This window comes from Curcuma longa, chromosome 5, assembly GCF_044706935.1.
Source record: "Curcuma longa cultivar G26 ecotype Majalengka, Jawa Barat chromosome 5, ITB_CL_G26_1.1, whole genome shotgun sequence".
NCBI lineage: Eukaryota > Viridiplantae > Streptophyta > Magnoliopsida > Zingiberales > Zingiberaceae > Curcuma > Curcuma longa.
This window is the reverse complement of record NC_133865.1, coordinates 8,506,066-8,533,937: the sequence shown is the minus strand read 5'-3', so window position 1 is coordinate 8,533,937 and position 27,872 is coordinate 8,506,066. Positions and strand designations below refer to the sequence as shown.

Here is a 27,872-nt window from a genome sequence, read left to right as displayed (position 1 = left end):
GTTTGCCATCTCGAGCAACAGTAAAGGGTTGAAACATTCTGTGGCTCATGGCTTCTGGTGCAGGATAAGAGTGAGATGCTTTGAAAAAAGATGGAAGGGTGATGGACCTGCTGTGTGAGAGGCCAACTACCTGCTGTGTTATTTTTTCTTTAAGATAGCTACATGTCTGGCTGATAAGGTTGCTCGTGAGGGAGTGTGTTCGCATCCTTAAATTTGTGACATTGAGGTGAAAATAGACAGCCCCCTTGTGTGAAGGGTTTGTGTTGTTGACTATTTCAATGGTGTGGAATGAATCCTTTTAGAGGTTTATACAAAACTTCTTATTTTTTTATGTAAATATTCCATTAACTTAATATATTATATTTTCCAATGGAAATTATGCAATTGTAATGTTTTGAAAAGGTATTCATGTGTATTTGCTCCTATATTTTCAATGCTAGGCTTTATTTGGTTCATAAACATTTGAAGTTTTAAATTTTCAGTTTTTTTTTCAAAAATAAAATGCAATTGGAAAAAACAGAAAATTACAGTAAATATTAAATTATTTATTAGTTAAAAGTTAATTTCACATATTTATTTTCTATAAATAAAAATTAGTCAAATTGTCGCCCAACTGAACCCACTAAAATCCGGCCCGTTTGGCCCGAAACGAAGCCCCAATCTGTACTACAGTCGCTAAGCCGTGATAAGGTCTTATCTCACACTCCATGGCCTCTGCTTCGCTCCTCCACTGTCCGTTCTCGCTTCCCAAGCACTGTCCTCGCTCATCGAAGCCATGCATATCCCTGTCCTCCTCGTCCCTCCGATCGTGCTCGTCGTCTCTGCCTTTGACCCATGGATCCGCGGCGATACGTCGGAGTAGGGGAATGGCGGTGGTCGTCGCAAGGGCCGCCTTGCCGGAGGAAGAAGAGGCGGCCGTCGAGATCGATACGGATGGTGGGGAAGAGGAAGAGGTTTCCGAGGTGGTGGGATCCGAAGAGAAGCCGCCCGGGAAACCTAGGGTCAAGCTTGGGGACATAATGGGGGTAAAGTTCCTAATTTTTGGCCCTTGCCCTTTTGGTTCTCTTCTATTACTATCCTCATCCAATGCGATTTCTTTTTCTTTGCGTCGGTAGATTCTGAACAAGAGGGCAATCGAGGCTTCGGTGCTGGAGAGGCCTGTGCCGGATATCAGAACTGGGGATGTAGTAGAGATTAAATTGGTAATATTGTTGTTTTTTCTTTAGCCAACGTGAAGTTTCATTTCAATTTGGGGTCAGTTTCAGTCGGTTGATGAAATCTGCAGGAAGTTCCAGAGAATCGTCGTCGCTTATCCATTTACAAGGGAATAGTTATTTCCAAGCAAAATGCTGGTGTTCATACTACCATTCGTATCAGGCGAATTATTGCTGGTGTTGGAGTTGAGATTGTTTTCCCAGTGTAAGTGCTCTTTTTGGTCTCGCTTTTTTTCTCTACATTCTGTGGATTGCTGCTGCATTATTCTATGTTTTTATAGAGGAGAGGAAGCAGGGCTGAATTAAATTGTTAAAGTGAAGGAATAACATATGGCAATTTGGCTTCAACTCTTTAATTATTCTTGTTTAAAGACCATTCTATTTGTGTTTCTTAGATTGTTGAGGTTCATTTTTCTCCACTTCACTCCAATTTGGGATGAAATGAAATAGAGGAATCAATGGAATCGGATTCCTCTATTAAGTTTATAAATATAAAGATTGTCTCTTTCCTAAAAGCTTGGCTGCTTGAGCATTTGGAGTAAGTGGCCAACTACACTTTTAGTAATTCTCTCTACTTCCTTTCAGGTGAACAAGATAAATAGTCAATTCAATTTTGTTTCTTTCCTTTCCTTTTTCTCTCCTTCAGTCCATGTAAACATTAGTGGTGCCTGAGGAGTGTAGAATTGCAAGCTCATTGGACTTGGTATCCTTGTAGGTTGAATGAAATTATATTTCATTTGAGGAAATACAAGGACTTGACAATTTTTTATAAACAAAAAACCTAGTAGAATCTTTTTGTTATCTCATTTTTTGGATAGAATTTTTTGTTAGTTGAGTTGACAATTTTTTCATCTCATAGAATTCTTGTTTTTCTTTTCTCCAAAAGAAAAAAAAACACTTGGACAAAAGTACCATTTATTTTGTTTGTGAGATTAATAGGAAGTAGCATTCAAATGATACGAAAAGATCTAACCACGCCAAATAAAATGAGATCCAGTGTACATGAGGTTTTGTTCCAATTAAAGAAGCCATAGCACCTCCACTGAAAGATTGCCATCACTTGTGCAACTATAAAGTTGTTCATTTAAATATGCCTTGATAGATTTATCACTTAAAGTATCTTAAGGTGTTAAAAATGAAGTGCAAGTTTTTCTTTCAAATAAAAGCTCCGAACTTCAATCCCTTTCATTTCAGGATATTTATAAATCGTTGTTTCTTTGCCGTTAGCCAATCCCCATAGTTGGGACTAATGCATATGCATGATTTGTTGCTTTGCTGTCATTTCACATGAGGTACCGAGGTCACTCATTGTAGTATTTAATCTACGTAGACCATCTATTGTTGTTCCCTTGTAATTTATGCTCATGAATTGTGATTTCTCTTCTGCCCTTTAAATATAAAGTATACTTTCCGACTGACTATTGGGTGAATCAGTTTGCTTGGATCTTTTTCCCCTCCTTGGGTCAAGCCCTAGGAAAATCTAGCTTTACAACATATAAACTCAAATTTTGTTCTCACAAAACATATGTTCATCTCCGACTTAAATCTTAGTTTGGTCATTAAAGTGCATCATCAAAGTGCGATGTTATTTTCACTTTTAGAATATAATTGCTGGTTGTTTTATTTAAAGTTCTCCGAATTATGTGTTCAAGCAACTCTACAGATGAAGACACTCTGATAGGGAATTAGTTGTCGCTCATGTTCAGGTACTCACCTAACATCAAGGAGATCAAAGTTGTAAGCCACAGGAAGGTACGCAGGGCGAGGCTGTACTACTTGAGGGACAAGCTTCCTCGGCTCTCAACCTTCAAGTGACTCATTCCGTACAAAAATGTCATTGCCATCACTCAGCAAATTCTCCTCTCTCTTTGCACAAGGTAAAAGTATTCGCCCAGCACCACCTCTAGAAAAAAATGTCAAATTCTGGTTTTTATTTTTTAAAAACCTTTTTGGATATGGAACCAGATTTTGGTGTCTTGGATGATGCATGACTGGCTTGCATGTTGGATTTTGGGCACAGAAGAATGATTTAAAAGACTTGGGCTTAATGCTATGTTGTGTGAGACATTGTTCTGTTGTACTCATATTTTGCTTGAAGTAACATTTTTAGCTCAATTTACTGACAGTATTAAAATAATTGTGTAGTGTTAGATCATTATCGAATCGATGGTGATTGAGATATATGTATTCATTTGATCATAATTGATCTAGTAAAATTGGGCATTGGAGTGTAAATTGAAAATGGAGTCTGTATGTATGCGCATAACAATGACATATAAGGAAGTTTACTTTTTTGTTTTCACACTTTTTACCCCTCTCATTTTCTTATATTATTTTTTCACTCCAAGAAAATAGCGAAATAACAACATCTGTAAGAATATGCATTATTAAAACTTTTATACAGATAAAATATATTGATTATTATTTCCTATTTGTAATGCTAAACCAAATTTGGATCAACATAGTTTCAATTTTTTTTCACATTTTTATCCACAATTATTATTTACTTATTCAAGTTATATAACAATTAAAAAGGGCAAGCTCATACTTACCTTTTATATTAACCTACAAATTTCTCCTAAATACTATTAATTTAAATTGACCTTAAGTTAATAATATTTAATTAAAACTATAAACTTAATATATTTTATTAGTTACTTGATGAAAAAGTGTCGTAGAGTATGTTTTTATGACATTATTATTATTTTATTTTAAGATAAATAAATAACATTAATGGTTAGCGGTTTAAGTGATAATTAAGAGTTTGAAATTTTAAAAGTACTTGATAATTTAATGGCAATAATGATTTAATGTAAATTTTGAGGGGCAAAATGAAACCTCGCTTAAACAAAATGAATGTCATGCCGTCCTTGTCGCCCTGAATTGGACTCCAAACCATTCCCTTCCTCCTCCCGAATCAATCGCCCAATGCTTCGGTTTCCCTGCTAATCTCGTCCCACTTTCTTTGGATTCTCTCCTTCTCCTTCTTTGGACTCCACTTTCTTCTTCTTCTTCTTCTTCTTCTTCTCCTCTTCCTAAGATTTCAACTTTCTTTTCTGCTACACCTCCAATCCAGCGATGCGCGGCGGCAGCGACGGCCAAATGATCTCCATTTACCCTGAAGAACTCAGTTTCGAAGGTAAGCTAACACTTCTTCTTTCGTTCGCCCCACGTTCTGGTTCCCTAAGGATCAGATTTCGGATGAATAGTTGAGTTGGAGAAGCCATCTTCTTGCAATATCAAGGTCGTCAACAACACGGAGCACCATGTCGCCTTCAAGGTATTCAAAACACTTGACTAAATCCCCTCCCCTACTTTTAGCATTTTGTGTGTTGTATCTAAGATGCGGGAGGAAAGGGGTTCGATTTCGTCTCGCATTGATCTCTGTAAAAATTTGGATCTTTGATTCTTTAGCTTAATGGATAGGTGAAAACGACGTCTCCTAAGAAGTATTTTGTTCGCCCTAATGCAAGCGTGGTACAACCTTGGGACTCATGTACTGTAACAGGTATCTATAGACTATAGGATCGGTCCTAGTTTGATGAATATGCATCATGAGTCAATGTAACTCATTTATATTTAACATTGAAGTCACTCTCCAAGCTCAAAAGGAGCTTCCTCCGGATATGCAATGCAGGGATAAATTCCTCATTCAGAGCGCTAAGGTGCCCCCAAGTAGCGATTTTGATGAAATTCCTAAAGATACAGTGAGTTTGTTTGTGATATCATTTTGTTAACACTTAAAATTAAGGACTTGTGGTCTTTTGGTTTGTAATTCAGTCTCGATGATCTACGCAGTTCAATAAAGAAGGTGAAAAGGTGATAGAGGAGCTCAAACTTAGGGTTGTGTACACTTCCCGCTTGCAAAATGGCCATGCAAATTCGGAAGAGGAGTCTGGTCTTGCCTATAAGAGTAGAACGTCTGATGTAAAACTCCCCAATTCCTATCTTTTGTTCCAAATATTTTCTTGTACTTTCTTTAACTGCTTTTATTTTATGATTTATTTCTTTGTGCCTCCGATACTCAAAAACTCAAGAATGGTCCTTATCCTTATGGCTTGTTATGCCAATAACTATTGATAAATTCAAGTTTTCTCAGCTAACATTCTTGATTCTTTATAATGAGATTAAATTGTATATTATCACCTTGTTTACTCATTAATGAATTCCATGAATATATTTGATGAAAATAGAGAAAGAGACTTTATGTTTATCTTGGAAAAAGATATGAATATTTTCTATGCATATTTTTGGATCAACATGTTCCCTGTATATTTGTTTAGAAAAGACTAAAATGAATGGGATCTTCGCACAGAAATTACATGAAGATTGGCTCACCATGCCTTAAAATCTGTGGAACACTGACATTTAGCAAAATAAACACAAGCAGCATTGATGAGCTTATCCTAAATTTCATAGTACAATTGTTAAATGTTCATTTATCCATTTTTAGTTAATCTCAATACTATTGAATTTGAGATGCAGGCACTTCAAAAGTTGAAGGAAGAACGTGATTTTATTCTTCATCAAAATCATCAGTTCAAAAGGGAATTGGTTAGTCACGTCCTTTCGTTTGAACACTTCACTGTTTAAGAAAAGATTTTTGATTCCCTTTCTGTTTAATTATAGTAAAGTCGATGCAAACTTTGGCTGGTATTTGCACATCTAATTGCTTGACTATACATCATATGTATAGTCATAATGGAAATTATTTCTGTGTGGAGCCGCTGGGCGGCAAATTCCATCTTTTGCTGAAATAATGGAAATTATTTCATAATTCGATCATAAATTGCTACCTTTTGTTCATTATTTGTTCAATGTTGCCTGCTCTTTTAGTAGGTCAGTTAGAAATACGCTTCCTGATTGTGTCGGTCCTTGTCATTTTGATTCCTAATGTGTCCTATTTGTTTGCTAACTTCCTTTTTCTTTTTAATTAAAACGGTTCAGGAAATGTTGAACAAAAGAAAAAGTCGCAAAAGTGATGCTGGTTTTTCAATGACTTTTGCTGCATTTGCTGGCCTCATTGGTATAACATTTGGGTTCATCCTCAACCTTCTATTCACTGCATCACCAACTTCATGAATTTCATCAGCCAACCTTCAGAGTTCAATCAAAATTTCATCTCTGGAGGCCATCTCCATTTGATTTTTTTTTTATTTGCTACCTGAGAAGGTGGGTAGAGATTACATCAGTTTGAATGCTCACTTCTGTGCCCTAGGGCATGCTTTTGTTGTTTGACTTTGACCTCCTACAGTTGGAGGGAAAAAAGGAACTCGAGGATAATCCAATTTTACATGTGGTTTTACTCCAATTTTGTTTTTCTGTATGCCGAGAAATATTGAAAATTCGATGTAGAATGCGTTTGATGTTATTTTATTTTAAGAAAGGATGCAGTGTTCTTTTTAGCTCTATTGGTTTTGTAAAATGTACTAGAACATAGATAAACACATAATAAATGTATTTAACTAAAAATATATTGGCCCAGTGACATTTTGTTCCATCATTTATGTATTTGTTCTCTAAATTATGAAATGGCATTGAAGCAATATCATTAAAGCTAAAGCAGTTTGTGAAAATCCACAACTACAATAGTACAACCATAGCCATGACCCACCCAGATATTAGGGTTCTTATGAAAAGCTCAAACACAAATTGAAGCAATATCATTAAAATGAAAGCTAAAGCAGTTTGTGAAAATCCACAACTACAATAGTACAACCATATAGCCATGACCCACCCAGATATTAGGGTTCTTATGAAAAGCTGAAAGGTAGTAAATATTTCCATTCCTATTCGTATATCCAAGGGTGGAGGTTGCTCTGCCACTCAGAGATGCCTTCAGGAAACCACAAAGCAATCTCCTTCCTAGCACTCTCAACTGAATCACTTCCATGAATCACATTCCTGCGCATAGAATTGAAAACGTGATCCTCTAAAAGAAAACAAGCACAAATGCAAAAGGAGCACCAAAGCTAATTTTAGTTGCAAGTGGTGCCACAACTACAGTAGAGCTTTATTTATTCCTAATATTATCTAATAACACAAAGAGCCAATGACATCGACCATTAGCCAAGCCACCTTGTTTATGCCTTTCCGAAAGTTGATTTGAAGTACCAGAAAATTGAGTTTTTTTGGTTACATGCACTTTGAATTAATCTTTTCATAAGAATGGCCTTCTCCCTGTCAGCTTCCATGTAGATGCTTTCTCTTTTCACTACTATTTTTTAGCACATGTCAATGCATTAGAGGAAAGACAACCATTAGAACTAGTTAAAATACAAATCAAATCACACACGCATCAAATCCTAGTAGAGCCAGAGGATCCAGCAAAAAGGAAGGTAACCGCGGCCCATGCAGCAGTGGCAACCCAAAATTACTTTACTCAATTACCATTTCATGAATGAGAAATAATGTTCTTCAGTAGTTTGTTCAGACTTAGTGAGCTGACAATATTAACCACAATTAATAACACGAAAGTACTTATCTACACCCGAAACAAAAGTGACATGACCCACTATCAGCATGAGATCATGCAATTCTACAAGACAAAAAACTATCTAGACCGAAACAAAAGATGATATCAGACAACCTCAATACAATTCTATGGCATATAAGTTGATTCTTTAGAAAGTTTAATTAATCTCACGGTTTTTAACTTCTTTTTTGATTGCCATAGTGACGAACCATGATTGCATAACCAGCCTTTTATGATTCATATTAAGAAAGAAATTTAATTGGGGAAGAAGAAATCACCTGCCAATCTCAATTGCATAGTCTCCGCGGATGGTTCCGGGGGCAGATTCCGCTGGGTTGGTGGCACCGATGATCTTGCGACCAGTGACCACCACATTCTTTCCCGCCCATACCATCGCTACTACCGGACCAGAGATGATGTACTCCACAAGGGAACCAAAGAAGGGCTTCGCGGAGAGGTCAGCGTAGTGTTTCTCCGCAAAGGAGCGTTCCACGCTGACCAACTTCAACCCTGATTGACGCACAAAAATAACCAAAAAAAATTCCCCTTTCTTCTCTAAACTAGATGGAAAAAAAAAGGATTGTAGTTGGTAAAATCTTCACCTTTCAAGTAGAAACCTTTTTTCTCAAACTTACTAATGATTTCTCCAACCTGATGAACAAACAGATATAAGCATCAATTAAAAATTGGATTTTGATGTTGCAGTAACACATCTACTGTAAATTACGCAATGCAACGCCGAAGAATAGATGAACGAAGCGAAGGAAGAAGAAATCAAAAGGAAGGGAGACGGAAAGCACACCAGGCCGCGTTGGACGCCGTCGGGCTTGATCATGATGAAGGTCTGTTCCATCGCCGTGCTCGCTTCGTTTCTACTTTCTATCGCCCGCCGATGTTGTCAAGGAGAATGATGAGCGATGACCAAAGCCACAGCTTGCATTTCATAGAGTTGGAACGGAAACCCTAATCGGACAAAGCTCCACAGAAGGAAGATTCTAGAAGTGCGAGTCTTCCAAAGTCAAACCTACCAAAAAGAATCGATTTGGGCAACTCAAAATAAGTCAATGTTAAATGAGAATTACCGACATTAACAGTTGATAATAAATAAAAATAAATTTACATTAAATGATTTATAAAAATATATCTAAAACATTGTTTTTAAAATCTTCTTTTTTTTTAATTTTTTTTTGTGAAAATAATAGCTGCCTTATAATATCTCATCCAAATAGTTTTGGTGCTTTAAACTTTAATAATTATGAAAGCAAATGAATTGATTCTTAGCTTTTGTATGTAAACGCAGTAATCGTAAAGCAAATTAAAATTAAATTTTAAATGAGATAAATATTTTAAAAATTATTTTTGAATATGTATAAATTGTGTGTTTAAATTTATTTGATAGAAATGCTTTTAACAAGGACAGCTCATGTAATGATGCTATTTAGATTCCCAATTAGATATTATTGAAGAGGAGGACATGAAATATGGAGACTCTTGACTCTTCCAACATATCACATGATTTTTTTTTCTAGGCATGGGCACAAAGAGGGAGATTGCATATGCATTCATTTTCATAACTTAAATTTTTAAATCAAGTATGATTTAAAATGGAAAAAATTGTAAAGATGTGTGTTATTTTAACTATGATACTTATAAAAAATATTTAAAAGATATTGCATTTAAAAAATTATATATATATATATTGATCCATTAGAATCACATAATGTCCATATTGATTATTGATTGAATAACAAACTAATTGATTTATGTGGCCCACTTAATTCGTCCACCTTTCTCAACATGCTCAACTTTTTAAAATCATTCTATTTAATTTTTAAAAATAAAGAAATTAAAATAATAGTGTTAGAATGAAAATTCAGAATTATCATCTTAAAAAAGAATTAAAAGAAAAATAAATATTATAATTAAATTATCTTTAAAGCCTTCATCCAACACTTTTATCAATTGTTTGCCTAGTTTTTAAGATATATAACACAAGACCAAGACTTATTCATCATCTTCAAATCAGATTCAATAAATTTTAAGATATTATTTATTTATTTATTTATTTATTGTCATCTAATGAATTATGCTCCCCTTGTTCAAACTCGACACATCAATTCTTGTATATATCATCCAAAATTTCTTTAATTTCTATATATCCAAATAGAAAAGTCCAAAAATTGAAATAAATGTTGTCCACTCTTGACCTTCAACAAGAGTAAACAATATATGCACCTCCTTTCCTCTCTTATTCTGATCTCCTTCTCAAGCATGACTAATGTTATCATGATGACACCAAATGAAATAAAATTGAAATTTCTAAACAACTTTTAGGACCACATACTTTCTTCATCCTCCAAAATTTTAAATTTATATTCTAGTCCTTATACCTTTAGATGCATATATGCATTATTTCCTTAACACAACACTAGTTACTTACCAATTAATGAATATAATTTACTTGTGAGGTTTTTGTATGTAAGGGAATACTACTTTTTCATCCTTTTAAAATTAAAAATTCCAAACTAAATACTTGCCCTTACATCCCTATAATTTTTTAATATTTCATACATGCCACTAATCTTCCTAACAAGCCTAGGTTAGTCATTTCTTTTATTTAGAATAAACATTGAAATTCAAGGTCATGGAGCTAAGTCTAAAAGTTTATCAGTACCAACTAAAGTGTATCTAATGGTCAACTAATCTGTATTTATCTTTCAACATGTCATTTCCATTAATTAAACACCATCTAAACAGATAGTCATGATCACTGTATAAAAAGTTTTAAAATAGCTAAAAATTTACATGAAGCATAATTTTGAATGATATGTTTGCAATATTTCCTATACATTAATATTTTATCCTTTCCTGACCCAAAACCATAGGGAGGAGGTTGTCATATATAGTAGACAAATTAATAAACAAACAGAAGAACTAAGCAAAGCAAAGAGAAGGAAAGACTCCTCTCACCTATTCATCTCCTCTCCTTTTCTCCTACCATTTAATTTTGATTACCCAGTGGAGTCTTCCCTTTCCATTGGATTTGCCCACTCTCACCATCCAACCCTGCAAAATTCCTCCTTTTTGCCTCTCCATTCCTCCACTCGCTCTCTCTCCAGTCTCCACCTCTTTCCTCTTCCTTTCCTTCTTTCGTCTCCCTCTTTCTGTGGTCTGCTTGGACTAGAAACAAGAATTCTACAGCTTTTTGTTGAAAAGAGGGCTGTTCTTGCTACTTTGTTTTGTGCCCTTTGGGACTGCTGGAACATAGCAAAGATAAATTTTTTTTTCTTCCAATTTTAGCGCAATTTACACATAAAAAAACAGATCTTTTATTTTATTTTTGCGACTTGTTTGTTTTACGTTGATTTCTATTGGGATTATTAGAAGGGGAAGAGGGAAGGATTGGTACAAATGGTAAAGGAAGGACCTTGCCGTCATTGTGGAGTTACAAGTGAGTTCCTTTGCACGTTTGTTAGCGATTTTGGATCTTGGGCTTAGCTTCCCTGATTTAGTTCTTCCATTTTTTTTTTGTTAATTTTCTATTGATTTTCTTTCTTAAACTTAACAGATAGTTTGATGCACGGTAATGGAAATATATTTTCTGTACTATTTTCTTAGTGTTCTCATCAGTTCCCCCAAATAGCTGGTTACTTACCTTCAGATTTCATTGCTGAAACATTCTGAATGCATTGTGGAATTAAACGTTGTGCTGGAATTGTTGGGTTAATGTTTGTTTCTTTGTTCTGTTGCTCAGTTTGCATATCTTCTATGTCTGTGCTTTTCTTAGTTGGTGGGAATCATCCTGTGCAATACAATTAATCAAGTCTAATTGAATTGTGTTCTTCATTCCATTAGGTTCAGCTCCTAATAATGTTTTGAAATCCCCAAGTGACTTAAATTGTTGCGAGTACCTTGTCTGAAGCATTATAACATCTCAGCAATGAATCAAGAGGCAAGTCCACAGTATACTTTAGGGAAATTCCTGTGGTATGCAATTGTATCGGATAGAAGATTTCCGTTGTCTTATCCCTGATCCATAGTCAGTAAAAAGAGAAGACAGCCATTGCTTGAAGATAGACTGATAATTTTGCTTACAACTCCTTAATTCGTACTTTATATTCAGTTAGATGACACTGAATTCATTCTTCAGCAGCAAAATTTGCTTTCTAAAATGCATTTTGTTGTACATTGCAAATTCTGGTGTATCCCAAAATGTGATTTGTAGTATGATTTTGTCTCTAACACTAAACTGAGATAGTGTATTAGTGACAAGGAAACTTGCCAGTACTTCGTATGAAGACTTTCTTTTTTACTATTAGGTAATGGAATTGAAGTCTTTATTGGTTTACACTGTTGTGTCCCTAATCCACATTCATCTTCAAACTGTTTTTTGATGTGATATCCTCTAGCAACGTGTCTGTACCTTGAACCTCATCTACTTATTAATGCTAATGCTCTATCCTATTGTGATCACTTCTTGTGATTCTTGCATACAAGCAAGCACTTGTTTTGGGTAGAAAATAATACCCATGATCTATTTCATCTAGAACTTTGAAATTATGAACCTCCTTTATAGTCCATGCATACATAGACAACCTTATTCAGAACTTCAAGTTCTTCTATGACAATTCTGCAGTAGGCCTTTGATAGGAATGTCATCTATGGTGAGGAAAGAGTTATATAAAGGATTTATCATGTTATATCATCATTTAATTTAAATCGTGGAACTAATAGACAATACTACATCCTTCTGCTTGCAGAAATGTTTAAATTTTTGGAGTACACTATGCTTTATAGTTCTTAGTTCCTTATAAATCTACTCCACAACTTATGGACTTTTTTGTTGAAAATCATTGTTTTTTCATTGTTAGCATCATCCCATAATGTTGATTTCAACTCATGATTGTTACTTATGTCTTCTTTGTTTCTTGTGCCTGTGTTAGAGGCAGGATATTGGTTTTAGTTATGATCTAGATTTGTGCCAGTAATCTCTTTCATTATATAAACAAGTATAATTATGCTTTTCATTACTGAACCTTAATGCGAAATAGGTACCCCTCTTTGGCGAAACGGACCTCCTGAAAAGCCAATTTTATGCAATGCATGTGGTTCCAGGTGGAGAACCAAGGGTTCATTGACAAACTATGTGCCATTGCATGCTCGAGAAGCATTCAATGTAAGTGAAGTAAAAGTCCCCTCCAAAATAACTGTATTCTTCAAAGAGAAGAAGCTGCAAAAGAAAAAGGAAAGCAATCATATTTTGGAAGGTGATCATGAAGTGCAGTATCCTGACCAGTATTGTCACAAGATTGCTGAGGGAGATACAAGCAATCGATCTAGTTCTGGGTCAGCCATTTCGGGTTCTGATAGTTGTGTAAATTTTGGCATAAATGATGCAAATGAAATTACAGGTAATCATCCTTTTTGTTTTCTTCTTAAATCAAAGGTGCTAGGTTATGATATTCACTTCAGAGGGCATGAAATAGAGAATGAATCTAAGTCCTTTTATAACAACTTAAGCATTTGGACTAATGATAGTTCCTTCCAGTCTGACATGGTACTAGAGCATATGTCATGTGTTCAAAAACTTCTATTGGCTAGATTTCGGAATTCCCTGTAGTTCTATTAATGATTCTGCTCTTTGCTATATGGTTTTTTTCCTGCCTAGTTCTATTAATGATTATGATCTTTCTTTCAAGTTTGGAACATTTAACAGCTCAATGATCGATACTAATTAACTTTCTTAGCCTTGATAAGATTTCTCCTATTCCTTCTAGTAGTGTTTTGTGAGATATATATATGTAGACACCAAAATGTCCTAATCTCATTGGAAATTCTGAAACACTTGGAACTTGAATTATTTTTGACAGTCAGCATCCAATATTTGGAAGACAGAACTTCTTGCTTATTCTAAGCTTTGACTATAATTTCCTTAATTTCCACCACTTTTCAGGTTCAGTGCAGTCAAATATATGGGACTCACTAATGCCTTCTAAGAAGAGGACATTTTTGCCTCGCCCAAAGCCTTCTTCCATCGAAAAACTTACAAAGGACCTATATTCCATATTGCATGAAGAACAAACCTCAAACATGTCCAGAACCTCCAAAGACGACAATTTGCTTTATGAAAGTGGAACTCCATTTGATTCTTCTGAGATTGGCTATGGAGGCATACTCATTAAGCATCCATATCCAAAATCTGTCGAGGAAGAATCAGAAGCTAGCTCATTTTCAGTAGATAAACTTAAAACTATAAAAGAAGGTTATTCAAGCTCAACATCGTTTCCTGTAAATAGTGTGGACAAAGGAGCCAGTTGTACTAAATCAGGGATGGACACAATGAAGTCAACCTCACAAGTATCCCGAGATACCGACGACAGGTACTTTCTTAAGGTTTCACTTATTGACATTGAAAGATTAACATACTACTAGATTTAAAATTAGCTTGATGTGGAATTTGAACTTCCATCTGTCCTTTGCAGGGACACAATTTCTCATGAAAAAATAATCATGTTACAAGATAGAGATTCTCCCTTGGGTTATGCAGATTTAAGTGTAAGAATCTTGTTTTCTATGTCGACAGAATGTAGGTTTATATGACAGCTAGTGTTATATAATTACCTTCAATGTGTCATGTGTATGTGACTGGTAAGAATACTAAAGAACAGGAATGGTCTCTTTCCTATCGGCTTAAGTTTTGGGGACTGGTGATTTTAATCAACATTAATATGGTAGAATATATAGCAAGAGCAGTAAAGGTTTTCGTGTTTGAATCTCAACGTCACTAGCATTTTGATAAGTGGTCTGTCATTCAAATTTAAGGCCAAAATATAAAATAACTGAGATTTTTATTGTTCATTCTTGCTTCATAGGCTATTTTGAACTTCGAGGGTTTCACTAAATATCTGACATACGAGGAACAACATAGATTGATGAAATATCTACCATGTATTGACACTACTAAACCTCCTGAAAGGTTAGTCACATTTCTATAGTTTTACTTTCTAGTTCTTGTGCTAATTGTTTGTTTGGCAGCCTCAAAACAATGTTCTCAAGTTCCCAATTTTTGGAGACATTTTCTCACTTCCAGCTTCTGCTTCGGGAAGGAGTTTTCGATCTCTCATTGCCTGAAACCAATGTTGAAGAGTGTAAAACATTAAGGAGGCTTGTGTCACGAAACCGCAGAAGATTTGAATGGTTAGAACTCTACCAAAAATTGAAGGTAAAAGAACTTATATATGCAAAGCATATATATGGCATGTGTTATGTTCTGACTGATATCTTGCCTCAATCCTTGTAGGATGCATCCTCTAAGATCAGAGAAGGAGATGGAACACTGAGCAAATCCACATTTCCTCGAGTTTCCAATTCAGCATCCCTGAAACGGCAGATGGACAAGCGAAATCGTAACTCTTCAGGTTTGTTTCTTTGATTCAGCTGTATGAATGAATCCATTCTTCCATAGTGTTGTTCATCAGGAAGCCTGTGCTACTTTGATCTATCTTGTATATGATTACCCTCTAAATGAGCATCAAAATATATGGATTCAATGGTTTTCTCTATCACAAATAGACATAGAAAGTGAAAAATTCTCAGAAGAAACATGCATGTTAATGTTGATTTCCCTATGCGATATTGGGACATCTGGGACCTACTGTAGTCGAGTAGTAATCAAGGCAAACCAAGTCATGCTAATTACTAAAGCTTAAATTGTTGGGACCAATTAGATGCCACCTTTATGTTGAAGCATCTCTGACAATGTAGGGTCTTACAAAAGAAAAAGATTTGGTCATAGTCCGCATTGAACATTATTATGATGTTTCTCTGTTTTCGGTTATTAGGACCACATTGAATACTTCATAATATAACCTATGACTCTATGAGTTGAAGATGTATTCCCTGTCCAGGATGTGTCAAATATAACTTGTTTAAATAAAGTTACAATCTCAAGATGTTTTCCTTTTTTGCCAATAAATAATTCTTAACTTCTAAGTTCTAGCTACTTGAACTGCATTAGGCTAGACAGCAGATGTTAAAATTGTTTACACCTCTAAATTTATTCTTATTTTTCATCATATATCATCTGTAAGTGATTTGAGAGGCTTTCACTGCTTGAAATTTCAAAACACAAAATATGAACTAAAAGTCATCCAAAGGACCCATCACATTGATGTGTGATTTGAATATTACTATTGTATAGGCTTGCATAGAGCTCAATGAAGAGTTATGATTCATGTAGCCGGCCGCAAATAGTTGAAACAAAAATGGATTGAAATATTGATGATGATGATCTAGCTGTGTAGTTTCGATTAATAGTTATCATTGAAAGTTTATCTCCTGATACAAATCAGTGTATGCTGTTAATTTCAGATATCAAAAATCTTGTGAAAAGTGCTAAAAGGGTATGCAGGCCTGAGCTGATGAATCATCCTTCAGTATCTGCAAATCAGCTGGAATCTAGTGCAGTTTCTAAAGTAACCAATGATGTGAATGAGTTTCTCGACTATGAAGATTGCTGCATCAGTCCGAGAAGATTTTTTACTTCTCTTCCGGATAAGAACTACATGATGTTCACAGCTGATAGTACCGAAGATGACTTGCTTCTCGATGTGCCCCTCGGCATATCATTTCCTGAAGCACAACTCCTGTGCCATCCCCAGGAACAGAAGAAGACGAGCCGAAATGGTTTGTCTATAGACAGTGGAGTCGAAGCTTGTGATCGACCATCTTCGAGTTTCAGTAATAGATAATCATCAAGGTCTGATAACAGAATAGTGTAGCCAAGTAGTTGAGAGATCAGTCTACTTGTTTCAAGTATGCTATGCTACAACACTGACATTATATAGAAATTATGGATTGGCTTGGGCTGCAGGTTTTTGTTCTTGTATCATTAACCATGGCAAAATAGTTTGTAAAACAATTGAAAAAAATAGAAAATATTGTTTATAACCTATTGACCTTCCTAAGTTTCTTCAAAGGTTGATGATAGGTATAAAATTTAAAGGTGATTTTCCTTTACATTTTTTTATCCTATTATGTACTTAATCAAATATGGGGAAAAAAACAAGTTGCATTTTTTAAGAAAAATAGTATGGAAATTTATAATTGAAGCAACATTATGATTTATTACATTTGTTGTAAGGCATTGACCCTTCAACCATGATGGAAACATTATTTGTAACAAGAGCACATAAAAAATAATAAATATTTTAAGAAAATAATTCAAAATAATTATGAAAATTTCCTCTTAGAGGTCTCTAACACTGATGGATAAATTAAAAATTGTAATATATTCTTAATTTTTAAAGTAAAGGGGTGCTTTCGATAGAAGACAAATCAATAGTTGCAGACCAACTCCCGTTACGAACTTCAGTTGGGCAACTCCCACGTTTCGGAGATTTATAACGGGACGACAAAACAGTAGGCGTTATATTATTCGTATCCGAACCCCCCTCGCCTCAGGCCCCTCCTCGCTTCGCCTTTCCTTCCAAAAACCGGAGCGCGATGGCGAGCTACGGCGGCCTTCTCCGGCGCTTCGCCTCCGTGGTCCAGCGCGCCATAGAATGCGTCCGATATGCACGCAAGGCCCTGGTTGGCTTCGCCCGGCCCCAGGCCTTCGCCTTGCCGGTCGACGACGAAGCCGCTGCCGTCCGCGCCGTCCGAAACCTCCGCTCCTTCCGCTTCCATTACGCCTTCCTCCTATGGATCCTGGTCCTCGCCTCCCTTTTCTCCCGTCACCGCCCCACCATGCTCTTCCTCATGGCCGCCTCCAAACTCGCTCTCTTCTTCGGCGCATTCCTCAAGGTCTTCCCCAATTCCACTCTTCTCCGACGCATCGTCGACAGAAGAGTTATGAGCGCGTTTTTGGTCTTCGTGATCGGGGCCGAGATCGTGGCGACGGGAGCTGTGCTGCAGTTTTTGCTGGCGATGGCCGTCGGCGTGCCCTTGGTGCTGCTCCACGCGGTGTTCCGAGTGCGGGACGACTTGGCGACTGACGTCGTCGAGACAGCGGCGGTTGCGAACGGTGGAGAATTTCGGCAGATGGCGGAGAAGGAGAAAAAGGAAGATCTTGAATTGGGTTCTCAGCCATAATTCTGTACGATTACGAATCCTTTTCCTCTTTTTCTACCATCGTCATTAATTTGTTTACATCTTACTTTGCTGTACTTGTTTCATGTATACGTACCAAAATTATAGTCTTTGAAAACAAATTTGATTTTGTCTTGATTTTGCTAACACATTTCCTTTGATTCTTATGAATTCTCAAGTAATTAGTTGGTAGTTATAGCTTTCCATCTACTAGCCAAATGCTGAAAAGTCCAGTCGAACCACTTGAAGCTTTTCTTGGAGAACTCACGCAAAGGCAGAGTCGTAATTATGTAAAAGAATGATGTGTGCAAAGTATAGTGTTGGACTTTAAGAAGTAACTTAAGGTAGTTCCTTTGGGAGAACTAGGACAAGAAAATGGCTATATTTTTTGTTTTACCTAAATATGAATGAAAACTAAAGGTATATCTTCACCTGAAAAAGAAAAGTTGTGATAATTTTCGCTTAAAAAATTAGAGTTTTTTTCATGGTTGGGTTAAGCAGGAACTTGGTATTAGATTTGGTTGAAAAAGTTTCAAGAGCTAATGAGCTAATGGTTGGTTGTATAATACACGTGTAATATGCATTATACAATTGTTTTTTTTTTTAAATTGTATCTATAATCTGAAAATTCAATCCTCAATTAAAATATGCATTATACTTTTTTGATCAGGATTGTCCTAGGAAAATAATGTAATTGGTACATTTTTTTATTATATTTTGTTATTTTAATCCATAACAAATGTCAAATAAGAGGGGAATCAATGACTGCCCATCTTTAAAAAGATGTAACACCTATTAAAAGGTGGGGAAGTAGTTAATTAAGCAATCTCAAAGTTCAAACTGAGATGTTGAAGAAAATGGTCCCTTCAAAAAAGAACTACTATTTTTTAGAACAAAGACATCTGATGCCTAGATTAAGACGTCTCCACAAGCATCAGCTATTGCGAATGTTGCCATCTTTTGTTTATCATCATGAAAAAACATTCCAGAAAAAAAAGGAAGCGACACTATTCTTTGCAGCTGGTTGAAACTATAACAATCAGCCGGTTGAATTTTATAAAGGGATAAAAAGATCACGAATCCCTTGTAATCAAGGATCCAAAAAAAAAGTGTTTTTTTTCTCTGATTAAATCGATCGCGAAACCCTTGATATCACGGAGAATTCAGATTCATCTAATACTTCGAGGTCGACATCAAAAAGAAGAGTGAAGAAAACCAAAAAAAAACGTTTCCCCCCACCCACCGGTTACCCAGTGCTTGATGCCCCGATCTTGCACTTCTTTACTTGATTTCTTCGGCCGGCGCTAAATACTAGGAATCCGATCGATCTCAACTGGCCGTCACACGGCGGCAGCGACGGCTTTGTCAGGTTTGGGCGGGCTTTCGCTTCTGTTGGATTCCATGGGCTGGGAGGAAAGCCTGCGAGCGAGCTTCCGTTTCACCCTGATCTCCTTTCCCTCGTCCACCTCGATCTGCTCCTGCCGGCACTCCTCGCTGCAGAACGGCAAATCTCCTCTGCATCCATCGATCCATCAACCGATCGATATCGCGAAATAGGTCGATTAATTAATGTATCAGGAGGATGCAAAAAGGGCAAACCTGTACATGAAGATGTCGCGATTGCCGGCCAGAGGACGGCGGCATAGGAAGCAAAAGTCGAGGAAGTGGGTCGGCTGCTCGTCGTCGAACCCGTCACAGAAGAACCTGGGCGACGAGGAGGGCGGCCTCCGAGGGCAGCGGCAGAGGAGGTCCGTGGGTGGAGGGAGGCACCCCGATTCGAGATCGGAAGAGGAGACGGTGGAATCGGAGGGGAAGGAATCCATGAGTCGATGCGCGACGACCAAGTGACGATGGTGATGAGTGAGGATGGTCCTTATTTATAGCAATTGGACTGGATTTTGCATTTGAGCCATTGATACTGACAGTATTTGCAGAACTGTTGTTTAAAAACTTGAGAGATGTAAGAACTAAAAAAAACAGCTGGTAACTTTTGTATTCTCACAAGTTGACTCCATTACTCCATGTGTCGATGTAAGTTTAAGGATAGTGTTGCTGCTGAAATTGAAGGGCATTAGTTTGTTAAATTTTTTTTTCATTTCACCCAGCATATTTTGATAGATTACAGTTTGCCCTTCAACTTTTGCAAATTCTTATCCCTTCGCGCCTAGTGTATAATACAAACCTTGTGTCAGCAGGGGAAAACTTTTATTTTACTCTTGTAATTTATCTCATTTTTCCAAATCACGAGGAGGAACATGAAATGTTAATACATCCTAAAAGTGTCAAGTTGGTTCAGGCTCGAGCATGATCTGAGTTAGCCTTGTTTGGACCTCTTATTGGGTCGGGACAGACTCGACGCAGGCAGACTAAGTAGAACTTAGGTTATGTCAAATCCATCAATCAAATGTCAAGCAACTAAAATAAAAAGGAATTGAAAACGTCAAAGTCAAACCGATGACATACGCGTGATAAAGTCAACCAAAGTAAATGTAAAGGAGAACTCGACCTCGAAATGGAATGGAAGAAATCAAAAAGAATAAAATTTATTTTTTTGAAACAGCGGGTCAAACGTTCATCCCCAAAATCATTATGGTCACGTTCCAACGATGGCCGCGCTGCCACGGAAACCCATCCATCTCATAAATGATATGTCGTTCGAGCCACAGGACACCGTTCCAGCTACACATAATCTGACCTCACGCCATGAATGACTTCATCATGGCGACGTGGTTCCTTTTCTTCCGCTATGTAGGAAGGAAACAGATGCTGCCCGTCTGGATCGAGACATTAAGAAAGAGAATAAGAGACAGTGTTTGAGTTAGCCCGGCGTTGATCCAACTAATTCATTTAAAACCTCGTCAACTCACTCTATCAATTAATTCGAATCCGATAAGCTCATTTTTTTGCGAATATATACAAATAAACATATTGTTTTGGAGGCATTTAGTCGGCTTTAAAACTTCAAATGAATTGCTAAATAAAATTTAATCTTTTAAATAATATCCCGATTCCCATTTCATCGAATCGAACAAAATTGTCTTTTTAACCAAAAAAAACCCGATCCGTTAACGGAGGAAGCTATAAACGGCGGCTTCAGTCTCCCCTTGACGAGTTATTTCTTCACGCCGCAAGGTCCCTGGCGCCTGTCTGCAACACGCGGAGCTCGATTCAATCGCCCACAAAGCGCAAATCCATATTTTCACAGCTGCAGACTCTTCCTGCATAAGGGTTTCAGTAGCCGTTTCTTTCTCCTTTCTCTGCTCTTTTCTCCTATGGCGATTGTGGCAGACATCGGCGGTATGGCGGTTCGGATCACGCCGGAGCGTTCCCTCCTGGCTTCGTCACGGCTTGTCGCTCGGATCCGGAGTTCTTTTGGAATGGGATGGGGATTGCGATCCAGGCGGGTTGCGGTGAGATCGATGGTTATAGCGGAAAGGGGCGAAGACGCGCAGTACTCTGGGGTTTCCGTTAACCATCTCAACCCGGTGAGTTGAACTGGCCTTAATCATTGAAATTACATATTTTACTTGCAAAGATCGAATTCTAAGATTCTATTGATGTAATAAATTCGTCTTTTTGCTACTTTAAATGTGATGTTTGATTGTCGGGTTCTATTTTGTATTTACTGGTGAACTTTAATCGGATTAGTTGTTTATATTCTATTGGGCTCTTATACGTATGACTCTGTGACCATCCTGACTTGAGAATGTGGGAGTGTACAGATTCAAGTATGTTAGTTTCGCCCCTACAGTTCAGTGAGTTGTTTCTGGTAAAAATGCCCATATCGTTGGGTTGCTGTTATAGGGTTTGAACTTCAAACTCATGTGAAAAAAATGAAGTTGTGGTAAATTCATGGGCTAAAATAACATTAACCTTAAATTATGCCAATTATATGATGTGTACCATCTATCTGAACCTTTACTAAAGAAATTACTCTTGTGAACTTCAGCCAGACACAGTGCATGAGAGAGAGACAGTTACAGCATCAAATTCTGAAAGGAAAACAAAAATAGTTTGCACAATTGGCCCTTCGTGTAACACACGTGAGATGATATGGAAACTGGCAGAGGCAGGAATGAATGTTGCAAGGCTTAATATGTCCCATGGAGATCATGAATCACATCAGAAGGTCATTGACTTGGTAAAAGAATACAACGCTCAGTCCAAGGACAATGTTATTTCCATAATGCTAGATACTAAGGTATGTGGCTCTTGTGAGCATCACTTAGCTCTTACTGTTGACTTAGCAAGGTGCATTTCTAAAATGCTTGACATTATTTATATCTAATATTCTTGAGATTTGGCTTATTACATTGGCATAATATACAGTTAGTATTTTCTTGTCTATAATTCCTTTTCTTTTTAGGACTCTTCTGTCAATGTTGTTGCTTCATCTTATTTAAGTGAATATCACTCAGTATGATGCCTTAAATTAAAATTTCCAACATAATAGATGTGGTGAATCTTAACAGATTTTTCAACACTACCTGCAAGCATGCAACAGGACGAACTTGTGATCAATTTCATTGTTTGCTGAAAACACAAAAAAAAAATCAGAATTCTAATGGCCATGTGATTTCAATTTTTTTCTAATTCATTAACTTACACACAAAAACTTCTTCCTTTCCCGGCATACATTGGATACCACTTATATGCATAATGGTGGCAGTTTTGTAGCAGACTGATAAAAATTTGTCACGAGGTTCTCCTAGCACCGGCATGTTATGGCAATCCTGCTTTCTTATTTGGTTTCACCTTTAAAATGGCATCCACTGAAGAAATGCATGACTAATATTTTTAAGGAGAAAGGAGGTTTCCTCCAAATTAAAAGCATTACAAAGCTTACATATGAGCTATATCCTTGGTTACTAAGTGAGAAAGAACAGATAAAACAGAAATACATATACTTAATCTGATACTGTAGTCATATACACTATACAGGGCCCTGAGGTAAGAAGTGGGGATGTGGTTCAGCCTATCTTGCTCAACGAAGGGCAAGAGTTCAATTTCACTATCAAAAGAGGAGTCAGTTCAGGAGATACTGTCAGTGTAAACTATGATGATTTTGTTAATGATGTTGAAGTTGATGACACTCTTTTGGTTGATGGTAAGTATACTTTTCAGATGACTCTGGGTTTTAAATGTTTCGTAAAATGTACATGCCTTGATTGTATAAATGCATTTCTGAAAATGTATATGCCTTGTTTGAATAAATGTGTTCCTTAAAATGTATATGCCCTTGATTGTATAAATGCCTTCTATAAATTATATGAAAGTGCAATTAGTTTATCAGATGATGATCATCTCGGTAAATAAAGAAGCTTTTTGATTGCATCACTTTATTCAATCTTATCAAGACCTATGATGGCTGTACATCTGCGTCAACTACAATGGCTAGTCAGGATGCCCAATTCCATATGCAAAATTTTGTTGCTTTTTTGAATTAAAAAAAAAGACAATGGTGCATTTAATTGCAACAAATGAAAAAGTGGATTTTCAGGTCTTTCTTCTTCTTTTTTTTATCAGTTAGACAGCATCCATTTTCTCATTGTTTTGTGTATGGGTGTTGCTGTATTAGCTCTTGTATACCATCATGTATAACGTAGGTCCTGTGGTATCTTTTAGGAGGAATGATGTCGTTATCTGTGATATCAAAAACTGCTGACACTGTCAAATGCAAAGTAATAGATGGCGGAGAACTCAAATCAAGACGCCACTTAAATGTGAGGGGCAAGAGTGCTACACTTCCATCCATTACTGGTACTTTTCCCTTCATACTCCTCTTGTCAAAGAATTTATACAATTTTTTCTTCCATCCTGAAATTCTTTTACAAGTATATTTAATCACTTTTTGAGTTTGATCTTCCTACAGAAAAGGATTGGGAAGATATTAAGTTTGGCATGGAGAACCAAGTTGATTTTTACGCTGTGTCATTTGTGAAAGATGCTAAAGTGCTACATGAACTTAAAGACTATCTAAAAAGTAAATTTATAGCTTTAGCCTTTAATTAAAGGTTTTTGTAGATTCATTCACTGTTCATAAATCACAATATTTTTAATTTTCAATTTTTTGCTACCTTCAAGGTCACAATGCTGATATACACATAATGCCCAAAATCGAAAGTGCTGATGCAATTCCAAATCTTGATTCAATTATATCGGCTTCAGATGGGGTAAGGAATCTTGATGTTCATCTATAGTTAACAGAAAATTTACAAAGAGTATCATTGGACAAATAGACTTTATTATTGCCTAATCAATTGCTTCTTTCCTATTTTGACAAAAAAAAATCTTGAAATATTGTAGGCAATGGTGGCTCGTGGAGACCTTGGTGCGGAACTTCCAATTGAGGATGTTCCTTTGCTGCAGGTGAAACATTTAGTTGCTAAATCTATTTAGTTTTGCTTTTATTAGTTTGAGGCATCAAATCTCAGCTATGGCTTCTAAATGAGTGAGGGTGCATAAGTTTCATGTATTATCACAACAAAAATTAGTAATGTGCTAAAGATGATCTGATATCCTCAATTGGTTACTATTGCATTGTTGAACTCTTATACCATCTATTAATATTTTATAATAGAATGGATTTCGATGATATCATTTAATTTTTATTTTGGGGTGAAAAGTTCTGGTCTATTGGAAAGTCCATAGAACAGGATTAAAGTTATTCTAGTTATATTTGACAGAGGAGTCTGAATATAGATGACACATTTTCGTTCGTGAGAAATCAAACATGTCATATGTGGTTTTTTATGGTTTAACTAGTGAAATTTAGACACTTGTTGATTTTGAATCTCTTCCTTTTGATATTTCTTTATTCTCTTACCACACATGTTTGGAACTTAAAAAAAAATTTCAATGCAACTTCGCAGGAGGAGATAATTAGAAAATGTAGAAGCATGAGAAAACCAGTAATTGTAGCAACAAATATGTTAGAAAGCATGATAAACCATCCAACCCCGACCCGAGCTGAAGTTTCTGACATAGCAATTGCAGTTCGAGAAGGCGCAGATGCCATCATGCTGTCCGGAGAGACTGCACATGGAAAGTAAGTAAGAATGCACATTTATGTCTTTCTTATGCTCACTTGATTTGCCAATTTGTTTATGGATTTGTATGACCACAAAAGGTTATCCTGTGAAAATTAATTGAACCTTGATTCTAGGTATCCACTGAAAGCTGTTAAAGTAATGCATAATGTGGCACTAAAAACTGAATGGTCAATATCGAAAACTGTGGGGGATCCTATTCCTGCTAAAATGATCCAGGTAACCAACCATCTTTAAGAACGCAGCATGAACTCTTTCTTTTACACTGTCATTTCACAATTGATTCTGGCGTCGTACGATTCAAACCCAATGCTTCTCTTGCTTTGCAGGCTGTAAATGAAGATTCCTCCCCGAGCCACACAAGCGCGATGTTTGCTTTCCATGCCACAACAATAGCTAACACTCTCGGCACTCCCATTGTAGTTTTCACCCAAACTGGTTCCATGGCTGTGCTTCTGAGCCACTACCGACCATCGTCTACCATATTTGCATTCACAAATAAGTAAGCATCATCATGTTACCATCTCACATATGTTTGTACGAACTTCCTTTACCTTATTGATCATCGCAAAATGAGACGTCAACTCATACGCATATTTGGCAGTGAAATAGTGAAGCGGAGACTGTCGCTGTATCACGGAGTTACGCCTATCTACATGGAATTCTCTAACGACGCAGAAGAGACGTTCTCAAGGGCGATCAAATTCCTGCTGGTACTGCAGATTTTGATTCTCGCGCTTAACTCTTCTTGATCTCTCTCTCTCTCTCTCTCTTTTTCGTTTAATGACCTTGGCTTTGGTCGAAACAGGATCATGATCACTTGAACAATAAAGAACATGTAACCCTGGTTCAGAGTGGAGTTCACTCCATTTGGAGACAAGAGTCGACGCATCGAATTCAGGTTCGCAGTGTCCAGGCCTGATCTGATCTGCTGATCTGAATGCAAGAGGCAAGGTGTTGCGAAAATGCAACTTTAGGCCTGATAATCATACCACGTTTGAGATCTTTCAGTACAAGTACGGATGGGAAGACTATGCCCTAAATTCTATTTTAGTTTTTTTCTAAGAATAAAACTAGAGTAACATTTTGAAATATCCTTCTCTACGCTTTCTATCTAAATCAGCAAACACTATTTGAATTGATCGTTCGTTTGGTAAAAATATTGATATTTTCTTTGCTTTGCTGTGTTTACTTGGAGGACAGAAATTGAATTGTCTAATGTCTGTTTGTTTCCCCCTTCCTCTCCATCTCCCTCCGTCTCCCTTTCTTTCCTTTTTCTCCTTCTCCTTCGTTTCCGACGGAGTACGCAATGTCACGGGCAAAGACCTCTGTCACTAACTTCTACAACCTTCCAAGCCATGTCATAAAAGAGGATAAACGACTGTACACAATAAACTCAACTAGTGCTTCTTTTTCAAGGAATGAAGAAGAAGAAGAAGAAGAGAATTTCACGCCAAGGACTTCGTGTTATGGCTACTCGGAAGAAGCTTCTCCTTCCTGCAGTGGACTTCCGTTCCTTCCCTTGCCAACGTGCTTGCTATTCGACCAGAGCTTCCCATTTGTACATGACCTCTTCATCGCCACTGGCCTCATCACGCCATGCAACCCCTTGTTCTTCCTATCCTGCCCCGCCGGGCGCCGCCCCGAGCTGCCGCCGCCGCCGCCGCCACTGCCAATCCACAACCCCTTCCCCTTTGCTCGCGCGATCTCATCCTCCATCTTCATTTTCAACACGTCGCCGATGTGAATGCGGCCGGCATTCACCAAAAAGGACCGCCTTTTTGACCGAACCTCGTCCCTATCTCTCACCTCGACAATGGCGTCGACTGCCTCCTCTGGCGCTGGCGGTGTCTCTTCAAAATCGAAGTTGATCTCGTTTTCTATGTCCACCGTCACCTCCTGGGAGCGTGATGTTTCTTCCTCCCAGCCGCGCTCCGTCTCTAGGGCCTCCGGCCCCGGCGGGGGATGGAGAGGCGGCACAATGTCAGATCGGCAAAGAGGGCAATTGGAGTTCGAGCTCAGCCAGGTGTCGATGCATGGGAGATGGAAGGCGTGGCCGCACTTGGGGAGCAAGCGGAGGCTCTCCGCCTCCCGGAACTCGCTGAGGCAGACGGCGCAAACCGTGTCATGGACCGCGCCGTCGCCCCGCCGGTACTCGCGGACCGCGATCTTGCGGATCAGGGCCTCGTCGAGTCCGTTGGGCCAGGTCGAGTGGCCGCCGGCGTTATCGCCGGGAAAGCGAGTCTGGTAGTAGCGGCCGAGCCAGAGGCAGTGGCGGGAAGCGAAAGCGCGGTAGCAGAGAAGGAGAAGGGCGCCGGCAAGGATGCCAATGGTGGCGAGGAAGATGGCGGAGACAGTGGCGGAGGAGGACGCGAAAGGGGGAGGGGGCGGCGGTAGGAGGACGTAGCACCATTGAGGGCAGTAGACGCTGCAGAAGCCCATGGAGCAGTCTCTGGTGGGAAAGTAGGGAACCCAAGATTGGGATCCATCGGCGGACGCCATGGACGAAAGCTCGAAGGAATCGAACGGAAAAATTAGATGTTTGTGCGGAGCGTGATCTCGAAGGGGGTTGTTAATGGAAGAGAGGGGGTGGCCGGTGGGTGAGAAAAGTGTGAAGGAATCAAATGTGTGCTCGCTCGATGATAAAGTATAGCAGGAAGGGAGGACGGAGTTAGTTCTTTTGCGAGCCGATTATTTTTCTGCCCTTTTGTTTTTTTCTTCTCTTGTTCTCCTTGAGAAATTATTTATGCAATGATACAAATAGAATAGGGAGAAACTAAAATTAAGATAAAAATAATTAATTATGAGGAAGAGATGTAATCTATCACTCTAGTAGTCTCACACGATCGATTTTACGATCAAAAAATAAATTGAAAAATTATAATTGATCACGACATAAGAGTATTATGGTTTCATCAACTAAATTATGTATGGAAAACACGTTTTTCTTTTTGTTTCCTATTACATTTGCTAAAAATTAAAACAATACAGAGAAAATAAAAGACACACTTGTATCCTATTACATTTGTTAAAAATTAAAACAAC

General features: G+C 37.6%; 8 protein-coding genes across 10 annotated transcripts; 5 read left to right on the top strand and 3 right to left on the bottom strand.

Annotated features, from left to right (window-relative positions):
- The first annotated feature begins 675 nt into the window (after positions 1-675).
- LOC141829515 (large ribosomal subunit protein bL19cz-like) lies at positions 676-3,298 on the top strand. Of its 3 annotated transcripts, XR_012601887.1 has the most exons (5): positions 676-1,025; positions 1,116-1,202; positions 1,286-1,419; positions 2,921-3,091; positions 3,180-3,298. XR_012601887.1 is itself a non-coding variant. In XM_074717004.1 (4 exons), the coding sequence occupies exons 1-4, from the start codon at positions 708-710 to the stop codon at positions 3,027-3,029; spliced, it is 648 nt and encodes a 215-aa protein (XP_074573105.1). In that variant the 5' UTR covers positions 676-707; the 3' UTR covers positions 3,030-3,298. The 3 variants fall into 3 exon arrangements, 2 of the variants coding, with proteins under 2 accessions (XP_074573105.1, XP_074573106.1); XM_074717004.1 differs by having other exon boundaries at positions 2,921-3,298; XM_074717005.1 differs by lacking the exon at positions 3,180-3,298 and having other exon boundaries at positions 2,878-2,962.
- An 874-nt stretch (positions 3,299-4,172) lies between these two features.
- LOC141828973 (vesicle-associated protein 2-1-like) lies at positions 4,173-6,599 on the top strand. Its single transcript, XM_074716366.1, has 7 exons — positions 4,173-4,353; positions 4,424-4,494; positions 4,641-4,722; positions 4,806-4,921; positions 5,013-5,141; positions 5,700-5,768; positions 6,162-6,599. The coding sequence occupies exons 1-7, from the start codon at positions 4,293-4,295 to the stop codon at positions 6,294-6,296; spliced, it is 663 nt and encodes a 220-aa protein (XP_074572467.1). The 5' UTR covers positions 4,173-4,292; the 3' UTR covers positions 6,297-6,599.
- Positions 6,600-6,858: 259 nt separating this feature from the next.
- Positions 6,859-8,690, bottom strand: LOC141828974 (nucleoside diphosphate kinase 1-like). The gene is made up of 4 exons (XM_074716367.1): positions 8,492-8,690; positions 8,292-8,340; positions 7,968-8,199; positions 6,859-7,118 (listed from the first exon to the last, which is right to left on the bottom strand). The coding sequence occupies exons 1-4, from the start codon at positions 8,540-8,542 to the stop codon at positions 7,004-7,006; spliced, it is 447 nt and encodes a 148-aa protein (XP_074572468.1). The 5' UTR covers positions 8,543-8,690; the 3' UTR covers positions 6,859-7,003.
- A 1,972-nt stretch (positions 8,691-10,662) lies between these two features.
- Positions 10,663-16,600, top strand: LOC141828972 (GATA transcription factor 27-like). Its single transcript, XM_074716365.1, has 8 exons — positions 10,663-11,140; positions 12,741-13,100; positions 13,643-14,069; positions 14,172-14,244; positions 14,562-14,665; positions 14,725-14,911; positions 14,990-15,107; positions 16,060-16,600. The coding sequence occupies exons 1-8, from the start codon at positions 11,101-11,103 to the stop codon at positions 16,437-16,439; spliced, it is 1,689 nt and encodes a 562-aa protein (XP_074572466.1). The 5' UTR covers positions 10,663-11,100; the 3' UTR covers positions 16,440-16,600.
- Positions 16,601-17,178: 578 nt separating this feature from the next.
- LOC141830200 (PRA1 family protein D-like) lies at positions 17,179-17,817 on the top strand. The gene has a single exon (XM_074717683.1). It carries the CDS (start codon positions 17,194-17,196, stop codon positions 17,779-17,781), a length of 588 nt encoding a protein of 195 aa, XP_074573784.1. The 5' UTR covers positions 17,179-17,193; the 3' UTR covers positions 17,782-17,817.
- Positions 17,818-18,802: 985 nt separating this feature from the next.
- Positions 18,803-19,608, bottom strand: LOC141830007 (FCS-Like Zinc finger 3-like). The gene is made up of 2 exons (XM_074717477.1): positions 19,378-19,608; positions 18,803-19,293 (listed from the first exon to the last, which is right to left on the bottom strand). Exons 1-2 carry the CDS (start codon positions 19,599-19,601, stop codon positions 19,119-19,121), a joined length of 399 nt encoding a protein of 132 aa, XP_074573578.1. The 5' UTR covers positions 19,602-19,608; the 3' UTR covers positions 18,803-19,118.
- Positions 19,609-20,906: 1,298 nt separating this feature from the next.
- Positions 20,907-25,969, top strand: LOC141829512 (pyruvate kinase isozyme G, chloroplastic-like). Its single transcript, XM_074717001.1, has 12 exons — positions 20,907-21,263; positions 21,728-21,979; positions 22,720-22,885; positions 23,404-23,538; positions 23,651-23,761; positions 23,863-23,951; positions 24,085-24,147; positions 24,651-24,826; positions 24,944-25,046; positions 25,157-25,329; positions 25,432-25,540; positions 25,636-25,969. Exons 1-12 carry the CDS (start codon positions 21,051-21,053, stop codon positions 25,747-25,749), a joined length of 1,704 nt encoding a protein of 567 aa, XP_074573102.1. The 5' UTR covers positions 20,907-21,050; the 3' UTR covers positions 25,750-25,969.
- A 243-nt stretch (positions 25,970-26,212) lies between these two features.
- On the bottom strand, positions 26,213-27,387 carry LOC141830090 (E3 ubiquitin-protein ligase Os04g0590900-like). The gene has a single exon (XM_074717578.1). It carries the CDS (start codon positions 27,327-27,329, stop codon positions 26,301-26,303), a length of 1,029 nt encoding a protein of 342 aa, XP_074573679.1. The 5' UTR covers positions 27,330-27,387; the 3' UTR covers positions 26,213-26,300.
- Between the last annotated feature and the right edge of the window lie 485 nt (positions 27,388-27,872).

Excerpts from the sequence above, each read along its gene's own strand:
- LOC141829515 (XM_074717004.1), top strand. The coding sequence starts at position 708 with ATGGCCTCTGCTTCGCTCCTCCACTGTCCGTTCTCGCTTCCCAAGCAC. Across the intron at positions 1,203-1,285 it reads ATGTAGTAGAGATTAAATTG|GAAGTTCCAGAGAATCGTCG; the intron begins GTAATATTGTTG and ends TGAAATCTGCAG. Across the intron at positions 1,420-2,920 it reads GTTGAGATTGTTTTCCCAGT|GTACTCACCTAACATCAAGG; the intron begins GTAAGTGCTCTT and ends GCTCATGTTCAG.
- LOC141828973 (XM_074716366.1), top strand. The coding sequence starts at position 4,293 with ATGCGCGGCGGCAGCGACGGCCAAATGATCTCCATTTACCCTGAAGAA. Across the intron at positions 4,495-4,640 it reads AGCACCATGTCGCCTTCAAG|GTGAAAACGACGTCTCCTAA; the intron begins GTATTCAAAACA and ends CTTAATGGATAG. Across the intron at positions 5,142-5,699 it reads ATAAGAGTAGAACGTCTGAT|GCACTTCAAAAGTTGAAGGA; the intron begins GTAAAACTCCCC and ends TTTGAGATGCAG.
- LOC141828974 (XM_074716367.1), bottom strand. The coding sequence starts at position 8,542 with ATGGAACAGACCTTCATCATGATCAAGCCCGACGGCGTCCAACGCGGC. Across the intron at positions 8,341-8,491 it reads ACGGCGTCCAACGCGGCCTG|GTTGGAGAAATCATTAGTAA; the intron begins GTGTGCTTTCCG and ends TTTGTTCATCAG. Across the intron at positions 8,200-8,291 it reads AAAAGGTTTCTACTTGAAAG|GGTTGAAGTTGGTCAGCGTG; the intron begins GTGAAGATTTTA and ends TGCGTCAATCAG.
- LOC141828972 (XM_074716365.1), top strand. The coding sequence starts at position 11,101 with ATGGTAAAGGAAGGACCTTGCCGTCATTGTGGAGTTACAA. Across the intron at positions 14,912-14,989 it reads AACTCTACCAAAAATTGAAG|GATGCATCCTCTAAGATCAG; the intron begins GTAAAAGAACTT and ends CAATCCTTGTAG. Across the intron at positions 15,108-16,059 it reads GCGAAATCGTAACTCTTCAG|ATATCAAAAATCTTGTGAAA; the intron begins GTTTGTTTCTTT and ends TGTTAATTTCAG.
- LOC141830200 (XM_074717683.1), top strand. The coding sequence starts at position 17,194 with ATGGCGAGCTACGGCGGCCTTCTCCGGCGCTTCGCCTCCGTGGTCCAG.
- LOC141830007 (XM_074717477.1), bottom strand. The coding sequence starts at position 19,601 with ATGGATTCCTTCCCCTCCGATTCCACCGTCTCCTCTTCCGATCTCGAA. Across the intron at positions 19,294-19,377 it reads CGCGACATCTTCATGTACAG|AGGAGATTTGCCGTTCTGCA; the intron begins GTTTGCCCTTTT and ends CGATGGATGCAG.
- LOC141829512 (XM_074717001.1), top strand. The coding sequence starts at position 21,051 with ATGGCGATTGTGGCAGACATCGGCGGTATGGCGGTTCGGATCACGCCG. Across the intron at positions 24,827-24,943 it reads GGAGAGACTGCACATGGAAA|GTATCCACTGAAAGCTGTTA; the intron begins GTAAGTAAGAAT and ends CCTTGATTCTAG. Across the intron at positions 25,541-25,635 it reads GGGCGATCAAATTCCTGCTG|GATCATGATCACTTGAACAA; the intron begins GTACTGCAGATT and ends TGGTCGAAACAG.
- LOC141830090 (XM_074717578.1), bottom strand. The coding sequence starts at position 27,329 with ATGGCGTCCGCCGATGGATCCCAATCTTGGGTTCCCTACTTTCCCACC.